The 11649-nt window shown below is 33.3% G+C and overlaps 1 protein-coding gene across 1 annotated transcript; it reads right to left on the bottom strand.

Annotated features, from left to right (window-relative positions):
• Positions 1-2565: 2565 nt before the first annotated feature.
• Positions 2566-10996, bottom strand: LOC108774820 (TBC1 domain family member 25). The gene is made up of 10 exons (XM_018541025.1): positions 10598-10996; positions 9892-10099; positions 8561-8670; positions 7684-7779; positions 7391-7556; positions 6386-7043; positions 5832-6219; positions 5258-5572; positions 4284-4700; positions 2566-3901 (listed from the first exon to the last, which is right to left on the bottom strand). Exons 2-10 carry the CDS (start codon positions 9931-9933, stop codon positions 3409-3411), a joined length of 2685 nt encoding a protein of 894 aa, XP_018396527.1. The 5' UTR covers positions 9934-10099; positions 10598-10996; the 3' UTR covers positions 2566-3408.
• Between the last annotated feature and the right edge of the window lie 653 nt (positions 10997-11649).

Raw genomic sequence — 11649 nt, 5'->3', positions numbered from 1 at the left:
GTATATTTTCTATGTTGAATATGTACCACGAAAAGTAACTAATAGATCATTCAAGGTGCAAATTCAAAATGAACATACATACATATAAGTAAAACAGATTACAATTTGCATATTACAGTTTTCTAAAAAATTTCTGCAATATGTTATTCTTAGTGCACAAAATATAAAAGTCGGTTATTGAGATTTGATTTGAAATTTATTTAATTTATACTAGCCCGTGCAATGAAAAATAATTGCTTGTAATTCCAGAGTACCAATCTGTTAATGACTCGGAAAAAGAACACTCATACATATACGTTTCTTTTCAAGAATAGATAATCTGAGAATCATTCTGTTCTGCAGCCATTGAAAAGCATTGTCGACCGATAAAATATCAGCCCCGTAAAGCATTAAGGTACGATTATCAAAAAGTCAATAGTTCACGAGTTATTAAACATTTTATGTACCAAAAGAATATGTAAAATATCTCGTAAACTATTGGTTCTTTTATATCTCTACCTTGATACTTTTATGTACAGAATAATTAGAGGAATCATATATAGTGAAAAAATTCATATAATTCCATTTAAAAAAATGAGGTCGACCTCGAAATCTCCGAGAAAACATTTTTAGTCGCTCGAAACAAGCGACCGAGCGAGAAGGACGGGACGTTCGTGACGTAGCGTCTCGCTGTCTCGCTCTCTCTCGATGCGTCAAAGGTTGCCGAACGAGAAAAGAACGAACGTATCGAGCTGTCGCGCTCACTCATACTGAGCAAATCTTCTTTATCCTGATTTAACACGGACCCGAACCACGTCCACTTTCGACGATACGATTTTATCGACGAGACGGCGGTTCACGAAAATGGACGTGGTACGTAGTTCCCGCAGCGTTGGTGCTGGTAGGTACGAAACCACGGACGAAACTCACGAAACGAAATTACAACTGATTGCTATTTGTAAGCGCAAGCGCGATCGGAACTGAGAGTACTGAGAGTGCGCTGTGCATGACTTTTCGAAATTGGAAATTTCTCAATATATTTCTCAATTGTAATGGATCATAATGGATATCAACATGATGGTTATCAACATGAGTAATTATTCAATTTAATCACACGGTTTAAAAGTCGATAAAATTATAACGCGTTTTCGTCCGAAACGAATTTACCGAAAAAAGCATTGCACTATTTCGCGAATCGCTAGATTAATCGTAAAATTTTTTTTTGTAAGACGTTATCGGATAATGAAATTTGCAATCAGTATAATTAAATATAATACAAATTTTATCATATATATGGATAATTAATGAGTAATTACCTTAATTCAATGACTTCCAAGAAAGTTATTGATTATCTGAGGAAAATTGCAATTTCTTATTAATAAAAAATTTTTGTAAAATCTATTTATACTTGAATAGATAGTAGGATATTACTTGTGCGTGTTTTATATTTATTATAGACTCTACTGCAAATATTGAATTCATTTTACTTTTACAAGTGGAAAAGTTATTATTAATACACTAACAGTCTTTTAATTTTCTAGTATTACAGATGATGTTTCTTATTAGTGTTATACATATTTTAGTCTTTCGACTCCGTCAAAGATAGATTGATCACTGTGTATAAAAGAAATTGAAGGAAAGGTGAATGTGAGCAGTGGATTCTTAGATATCGTTCGGGTCACCAGAAAAAAATAAAAGAAAAATAGATTATATAATTTCGTGATGTATATTAATAGTTAATTTATTCACAAGCGCGCGGAGATGCGACAAAGAAAGTGTACTCGATTTAAATTCACTCGCTTAGACAAGAATGTTCGATAACGATACAAATTATACGAAAGTTTACTGGTTCTTGGAATTTACCGGAGAATTCACCGAATCGTGACTGTATATAATAAAAAAAAAACACATTAATTTCCAAAATAATTTATATGAATTTTGGTAAGTTCTTACTCATCTAGCCTTTACTTTCCTATCCGCGACTCGTGTATTATAAAACCGATGAAAATTGGTCACAAGAAATTCGTGAATTTAAAAGGCTATTTGTATTTAATCTCGCGTCTACCTGTTTCTTCTTGTTATGTCAAGTGTGTGTTGTCTCTAAACGACTGTTCTTGCGGAATTTAAACTTGTGACGATATGCAATCGCCACAATACATTACATATATTTTTAATTACAAACAAAATAAAATATACATTTCATAAATAAAAAAACTCATATTTTAAACAGAAAATAAATACAGAAGAAATAAATCTAGAAGAAATGTAACTATAAAAAACATAAATTTCGAACTTGTTTACTAACATGTTTATTACATGTCTTATGTATTATACTATTGATTAGTAAAAAAAAATTATTTTTACGAGATATACCTTCAGAAATTTAACGTTCCTTGTGATGTAGATATTATTGCAGATGTAAGAGCATTTAATTATTCAACGAACGAAACTTAGTTACACGCTTGTTAGAAGACGCTAGAACTATCTTAGAGTATCTTTGTAATTTGAACAACAGGTCTTCTAGATTTAATGATAAAAAAGTTTATAATCAGCAATAAAATTAAATGCACTTTATTGTCTGTTTCTCAAACGTATTATTTGAAAACAAAGTAAAACTCAGCTGCTAGGATAGATATAGATGTATTTTACAAATTTAACGCATTCGAGAACGTGCAACGCCATCGTTGCCCGAATGCATTAAGCTAAGGGCTTAATTCTATCTCGAGGTACAGCGAAAGAGGGTTCGTCGATGCATGCGGATGATGAAGTGCATTATGCCGTGATGGAATAATAACGTGCGTGAGCGAACGGGGCTACGCATGCCGTTCGCGAATTAACTAAAGCGTTTCAGATCGTTGTATCCCTAGCTCTCTCAACAAATCCTTTTATCTTAACTGCTAATAAGTACGGGCCTAAGTGGTTTTGTCTCTGATCAATCGTCTTTTCTTCTTTATTCAATTTATCTTGAAAAATTGCTCTTACGAAAAAGGCTCTAAAATATTTATATATAATATGATTGCAAATACATTGCTTTTATTGCTTTCGCATTATTGGTCACTTATTCGTTGTCGCCTCTAGATTTGAATATTTTCAATGTCTACAATGGAGAATTTTACCTTTATTCAATTATTTAAAAGAAGTCTATCTCTATTATATACCAAAAGAAAAAGAAATACGAAGGAAAAAATGGTTAATCAGAAACATTCCTCATGCGATACAACTGCGAATGATGTACGAGTGTCATAAATGTTCCACGTATGTTGTGAGCGGAAGAGCATTACTCTCGAGTCCTCTTAAGCCTTCCGAATTTTAATCGACAACATATAATCGTCCATGATATGTGTCGTTTGAATCTTGTACATTTTGAATGAAATAATTCTGAAATCTCAAATTAAAACTTGAGGCTTTTTTTAAAGATGATTGGTAGAATTACACGTTCACGCAGTCTGCCTTGCTGGCGGAAGTCGAACCGGCCGAGGAGGACGAAGCGACGGAATGTCTCCTGAGATAACCGGCAAATAATTGCCGCGCCTGATTAAGTACACGGATCACATTGTGACGGCGAACCATCTTGTCGAAATGCATTGCCATCTCGTTATAATCCATTTGATTGCGCATAACAAAGTCCCGATGTTGCAGCAGAAGAGTGATACACAGGAACATTAGAAAGGGATTGCCGCCACCGAATTCGTGCGGTGGCGGCAATGAACTTTCGCCCAGTTGGTCCTCGCTTGTTCCTGCAGGTATGAGATTAGTCAGCTCTGTCACTTCCTCGCATTGTTCTTGTACAGACTGTTGCTGTTGTTGTTGTTGTTGCTGTTGCTGCTGTTGTTGCGCCTGTTGCTGTTTTGTCGGACTTCCTGGTACAGGTGGATTCTGATGCCAACTCTCGGTTCCTTCACTATCTGACGCCGACTCAGATCTGAAAGATAAATTAAGCGTTTCAATAAAAATAATATTTAAAAACACACTTCTTATATTGAGTATTGATTTCTTTGAAATTTTAATAATATATACCGATAGAGACTTTAATCTTGTATATTTATATAAAGATAAAGGAGATACACATATAAATATAAAATAAAGATATTTTCCATCGATATCTTGAAAGCATTATGCAAAAAAGTAAAGAAGATAGATGAAATTTACTAAAAAATAAAATCTCAAAGAGATTTTTAATTTAGAAATTTTTCTCCAAGCAATTAAACTTTTAGCAGAAAGTTTTACTTATAAATTCTGCTTATGAATTTTACTTTTAAAATTTCCAAATATATAAATCTTTATAAATGGAAATATGTACCTACCTAGTGGTACGTTTGAGCAGCCTAATCGGCGTAACGGATTTCACGCCATTCTGATCCTCCAAAATTTCACCGTCGTATTCCAATTCCGCTTGCTCGTCCGGAGTCGTGGGATGATGCTTCTGTTGTAACGTGTGTAAAGGATTTTCCCATACAAACACATCCGCCGCTGGACTGCATCTTGCCAATTCTGTCTCTGTCTCGCTCTCTGGTAAATCATTTTCTCTTTTTGAAAGCACACAATCGCATTGTAGTTCACTAGGCGGCGAAGGCCCAAACACTTGTCGATCTAACGATTCCAATTCTAGTCTTAATTCTCTAGTCATTGATGTGGTCATCGGAAAAAAATCCGTAGGATCATCTGGCGAACTCGGTTCATCCCTCAACACTCTGATGACGCCACTTTCACTTGAGACACGTCTGTGATAATGAAATATAATTTTGAATCGCTTTAATTTGATAAAATACAAGAATATCTTGAGCTACAAAAGAAATATGTTCTACGAATTAAATAAACATATTACTTTTATCTCATAAGTGTTCTTGATGTTAATACTAGAGAAATATTGTAATAAATATATTATCAACGATAATTTTTTAATCGAACAATAAAACAATCAAACAAATTATAATACCGAGAGGACAAGGAATAATTAGAACTATACACTGCGTGGATTTTCACAACACACACACACACACACACACACACACGCATGCACGCACGCACACACACAGAAAAAATGATTATTAATCATAAGATAATTCATTTATGTGGCGTCAAGTACTGTACATTTCATGTCTTATTTACATCATATGTAACGTTTGAACATTGTTTATAATTTAGATATTGATGACCTGATACATGGTCGAAACGTTTATCGTTTTTACATTAGTAGAATTATTTAAATATACTTTTGCACTGTGTGATCTTGCGTTTTATGCTTTTTTAACAATTAATTTTCTACGAAAGTAATTACCTGAGTTCAGGTTCAGCATCGCTGGGCGTGACTTTATTACGATTGAGACTAGTAAAGTTTAAGAACTCATTTAAATTCTTTACCACTCGCGCACATTTCTTTTCACCAGAACTATCATTCTGTTCACTATTTTTAGTCTGTTCTTTATTAGGAGTACTCAGTCTTTCTTTCAATTCCAAAAGATTTGCGCGTTTCGATTTAATTGGAAGAGAATCAGTACTTAGGCACTTTTCTGTCGATTCATTATTTCTCCTGTTTTTCGTGCTAGTTAAATCATTCTCTGAATCGGAGAATGCTTCATAAGGCGAGTTGGATCTGAAAATAGACATTTTGATTAGAAGAATTAAAGTTGTCGTTTATTACATAAATTTTAATTAACAGTGCAAAAAAGATAGAATCGGAAAATTATTAAATATTATTGTATGGACATAAATATTTTTCATTTATATCTTTCGTTTATATTTCTTTGTGTATTTCTTCTACAAATTTGTCTAAATTATATATTTTATCCAAAAAGCAAAGCTTCGGAAACTAGTTTTAAGTATAAATTTGCATAATTGTGCAAACAAGCAACCTTTTCGTTTCTCCGTTAACTTCAGTAGATGATTGCAGACTCGGTTCTTCGGTACTGAAGGCCTTTCGTCTCACGCTAGCGGCAATACTGGCTGAGGAACTTTGTCGTCTAATAGCGCAGACCTTAGTATAAGCGTTTTCACGGATATGCTTCACATTCGGACTCGGCGGCGGCGATGCTGGCGGAAAAGGCACCTCGGCAAGACTCAATTCGCCGGTCGGCGGTGACGCTGGCAAAGCTGCCCATAGAACTTCGAGCATTCTAAGTGCGTCGTCTAATGCAAACTCACGTTTCATTTCTAATAACAACCAACGATAACAAAAGAGTAGATCATCTGCTTGATGCAACTTCAAATATGCATAGAAATCAGGATCATAATGTTGAAGACCTGCAAGGAAATATATCTTAATATCGATATAATTATCAAGGAGTATTATAAAGATAAAAATATATTAAAATAGAAATGAAAATTATAGAGAGTATAGAGCATTGTAAACAAAACTGAAACTTAGAAAATAAATAAATTTAGACATTTTTAAAAAATGATAATCTACCTTCTGCGAGATGAGCAAATTTGGTAGTCATGGCGATACCATCGAGCATGAAGTTATCCTTCAATCTTCTCATGAGAGCGCAGAGACAGATGTAAGCCTGTGCCTCATCCCGCATCGTAACGAGAAGAGGTGAAGCCAAGTCGCTCATACCCTGGCAGTAGCTTACACTCGGGTGATTTAAGGCATACGTCGTCAGAATGTTAAAGAGACTCGCTGTGTTCTGATTGTCGTCTGAACCACCGTAAAACTTGTGATGCCTATCCGTTCTGAGGACATCCTTCCTTACCATACCAGTGACGTAGCCGAGATCACCGACGTTCTGTCCCTTTTGCACCAGCACTCGCCATCGTTCGCGCAGATTCTGATATTCCTGCGCCTTTTTCTTCATGTAATCCATCCGTTCGCGACCCGACATTCCTTCTGGATACACGTTCAAGATATGTTTCCAGACTACCTTGCGTAAACTAGGTTCAATCCCGCCGAAGTAAATAACTGCCCTTAATTCCTTGGAGTGCACTACTTGGCCGATCGGATCCAGAAATCGACGAAATTCAGCGTCCGTCAAAGGTGGTCTTGGAGGTTGAACATTTTGCTGATGAGACGACTCGTCGCCCAAGTTGCCCAATGCACGTTGCACCATATTCAGCGTTCTTTCCATCTGTGACGAAAGATTAAACGCGAAATTGGATACACCTGATAACTGTAATAATAATAATGAAAATATAAAGAAATAACATAAAATGTGTGTGTGGTAAAATAATAAAATATAATAAAAATAATATACAAAAAATAAAAGAGGATTAATAATTTGAGAACTATGAAAAAAAATAAAAACAAACTTAAAAACTAAAATAATTTAAAAAAGTATGATTCTTAAATAAAAAAATATAAACTTAAAAGGAATTAACAAATTTTTGTGTTTTGCCTCTACTGAAGTAATAGGAGTTTGTGAAATCTTCAATGTTGTCTTATTGCTGGTCGTCATTGACGCGAGGCGGCACTTACTTTATTCATTATGAGACCGGGCAACTTAGGTGTTCTGTAAGGAAACCCAGTCTCCTGCTGACGTGTCAAAACTTCTTGCGCATTTTGCTCCCAGTAGCACTCGCAGTCTCCAGTTTCACCGAAGGGTTTTAAATTCACCTGCAGATAGAGATATGGCTCGGATGCGCTGAAAAAAATATATTAAACTAAAATGTTTATAATGTAGAGAAGCAGTTATGTGTTTTATTATTTATTAAATTATTAATTATTGAAATTAATTAATCAATTCTCGTGATAAAAATTAATTAAGTCACCTGATAAATGCGGCATCCAAGTCCCAGTCCGAGAGTAGGAAGAGATACGTCTCTGACCCATAGTCATCAATCGCTCGATACGAAACGGTGAATTCCCTATGGCACGTGACAATTTTACGGCATTCGGTTTAATATTTTATAGCATGATTCGATAAAAATATTTATTTCAAGTAATTCTTTTGTAATGTTTTATGTTGTTATGTGATGATTTGACTGATAAAACATAGCGTATGTACATATATCAATCTAATCATATTATGAATAAAAAGAATTATATGCACATTGTTAAAATTATAATATTTCAATAGAAATTATTTATGTATTTCAATACAAATTAATTTACATATTAATAAAAATTGTATCTTTTTTTATTTAAAGATCTTCTCAAATGTTTTTTTTTATCTAAACATCTTATCTATATGTAATAAATATAATGTATATATTATAGATGCTTTCCGTTTTCATACACTGTAAATATCAGTTGATCCTTGTTGTCTATCAAATATTAAGCAAGGACAAATAATGCTTACAAGTGCTATAAACGCAAAATGGAACATACTCTATATTTAATTATTTAAGTGCAGCATGATCATTCACTTTTTACATCGAAAAGTGCTGATAACCGTTCAATTTCTATTATCGAAATTCTCAAATTTTGATGTAATTTATTAAAAATTAATGAAAAGATGTAACAATTTTTTTTTATTTATTATAATCCTTTTTTATATGAATCAGAAAAAAACGTAAACCCATCGTTTACATCTTTTGAAAAAAAATTTTATTATTTTCGGAATTCAAATGATTGCATTCAAATATTATTCAACATTCACACACAAATCATATTATAGCAGATTTTATTATTATTAATATAACTTACCCTTTTATGTCAAAAGCCTTTATGAGAATACTTTGCAGTACTTCTATTGATGTTATTTGAGGATCCACACTAAATTTACGGTATTCTGGTTGATGTCTAGTTTCACATTTCTGAAAAAAAAGGATAAACTATTCTGTCATTATTTGTTGTTAATCCTATATTTAAAGTAGACATTTATAAAAACAAAATTGTATATAGCCAAACATAATCTAGATTTTGCGTGATAACAAAATTAACGACAAACTCTTAAGATCATTTTGAGACGATTTTGAATCCCAATATCTCAATATCAAAATGTCAAAGCTATGATTTTTAAACAAGAAATACTTAAAATTAACCAATCTAATTATTTGATAATAACATATAATATATGGAATAATTTACACATAGTATGTTGTATAGTGAAGATGCTCTCAATCATCAATTCTATTCTTGATATAATTATGTATACATCATTGTTGCAGTTACTTCTTTTTGTGCATTTTATTATATTAATTACTAATACTCTAATACAATGGTATTACTTCTAACAAAGTTAGATATTATCAGGGCGACCTTTTATATTGTTCTCAATGCTTTTTATTAATTCGATTATTGTGCAGTCAATATTATATTTATTCACAGAAAGACCGAAGCCTTCACCTAATTGTAACAAATACTGAACCTCAATGGGAATATTTATATCACTCAAATTAATAAACCATTTTTTATTAAGAGAATCTAGAGACGCAGGAATAAAAAAGTTTGTATGAACATTGAGTATGAACAATGAAATTTAATACATATCAAAACTATTACATGAAGAGTAAATAAATGACATACATTACTATGTAATGAAGAATAAACTGTATTCTGTAACTTGTTATGCAGTTGTTATGTGTTAGTAGCGACAGTTGTGCAGCTTGTTACTATAAAAATTATTTGCACAACTGTCGTTATGAGCACATAATGATTACATAACAAGTTATAGAATATAGGAGCTAGGCGCATATATTTCAAACAACTTGATTAGTTCCAATAACTTGATTAGTTCCAATATGATTAACGTTCAATATTTCTCATTTAAAAATCATTATATTCTTTTTGATATTAGAATTTTCATTTCAAAAATAATTTTAGAAATTTTGGAATACTTGCAAAGGGCTTGTTATGACTATTTAAGCTGAATTAAATTGGAACAGGCTCTTTGTCAGTATAGTTATTATTGTAATTTGTTGTTCCAGTTTTAAGTTTAGTGTAACATAAACTTTATAAATAAAAATCTTTTATTTTATTATTTTATTAGAATAAAAATGTATGTTAATTGGAAATTCTTAATTGACCATACATACCTTGACTTTAACACGCACAGCCTCTCTAGGACAACCAAACATATTGTCTGTATTCTATATTGGTCCTTTCTCAAATAAGTATAGTATTTCAGGATGAATCTTCAGTTATCTCACCATCATTTGCATTTTGCCAGTTCCTTGTACATTGACTATTCATATGCATCATCAGGTATTTACCAGATACTTGACAGCAGTAACACTGAACAAACTAAAAAATTAATAGTCCAAGTTCAAAATAGTATTGCAATTAACATATTGATAAGACAATATTAACAAATCAAAGAATATTTTCTTGTCTAACAGTAAGTAGAGTCCATATAAAGTAATATGATTGAAACATTAATAAATTATGAGATATTATCATCATAAGTTGTTATAATAAAATAATAATAGATATTTAAAATTTTATTAATCAAGATTGAACAATAATTATCAAAAGCTACATTTTCTCGCGACATAAATTATTACAATCCTCTGAATAAACATGTTTTTTTTTTTGGCATATATCAAATTCTTCGACTCATATCAGTACAATACTAAAATATCATAATTACAATCTACATTCTTCGCCTTTATCTTATCATATATATCTTTCAAAGTTATTTAATTCACTATTTAACGTAACAACACTCTCCATCCTTGATTAACAAATATTGCACGATATTTAGATAACGAACAATTACTAGAAGGCTGTATGTAAGCGTACTTCTCAATCCATGGTATACGCTCCGGAGTGCAGAAGGCACTTTCCGCTGCAACGAGACATGCTCGCTTTCTAATTCGCCTGATTATACATTCGGTATAGCTATGTATCCCCCGGGAATCGGTGGGAGCACGTAAAGCATCGGGGGGTCCAGGGACGTTGAATGTCGGCGGGTGTCGACGTCGACAATCAATGTTTTGAATGTGATCGTGACGGCGGTTAGTCCTCCGGAGCTGTCGTCAGTGCCCGTCGTTGAACAACGTCGTTATCATCATCCTCGCCATAGCCGCTGTCACGCCGTGCCTAACGTCACAACTAACGACTTGGGTGTCCTCGATGACGAGGTTACAGTCGTCAATTGTCAATTGTGTGCAATTGCACGCTTATATATACTGAACGCACTCGCACTAACTCGCACCAACTCGCACTGGATATGTTCGATTTTTCAGGCCGCGCCACGGCAGTGGACAGGGGCGACGCATCGCGCTCCATCGCCCCGCTCCACAAACTTCGATTTCCAAAAATTATTTTTCGCGTAATTTCACAGGCCATGTTTCATTCGAAAGTTGCTTTCCATTTTCACCTGAAGTTATGACAGTACTTTATACTCGAATAATTACCTTCGGCCGATTTTCGAATCGCATTCGCTTTCCGCTGCATCTCTCATCTCTTATTAAATATACAGGGTGTCCCGCAACTACCGCATTTAATCTTAGGAACGTATTTTTGAGAAAATTTTATAAGAAAAATTCTATTAATAAAATGTCGAGGCTATAATAGTTTTTAAATTAATCGCATTTAAATTTCGCTAATGACAGAGCTGAGATTTCGCGCGCTCAGGCATGACAATATGACAAGTGGTGAATGTACCACGAGGGCCCCATAAACATGCAATATTTTTCAGAAAGTTGTTTGAAAAAACATTTATACATTTTTGTAAATAACGCGCGTACCGGCTTACCTTAAGAGCGTCTGTACTTACGATGGGATTGATCATGATGTAAGAAAACATTTCTTACATCATGGTGTAAGAAATCATGGTGTACATCATGGTG

Source organism: Cyphomyrmex costatus, unplaced genomic scaffold (genome assembly GCF_001594065.2).
Source record: "Cyphomyrmex costatus isolate MS0001 unplaced genomic scaffold, Ccosl1.0 scaffold275, whole genome shotgun sequence".
Classification (NCBI taxonomy): domain Eukaryota; kingdom Metazoa; phylum Arthropoda; class Insecta; order Hymenoptera; family Formicidae; genus Cyphomyrmex; species Cyphomyrmex costatus.
This window is presented reverse-complemented; position numbering and strand designations above follow the sequence as displayed.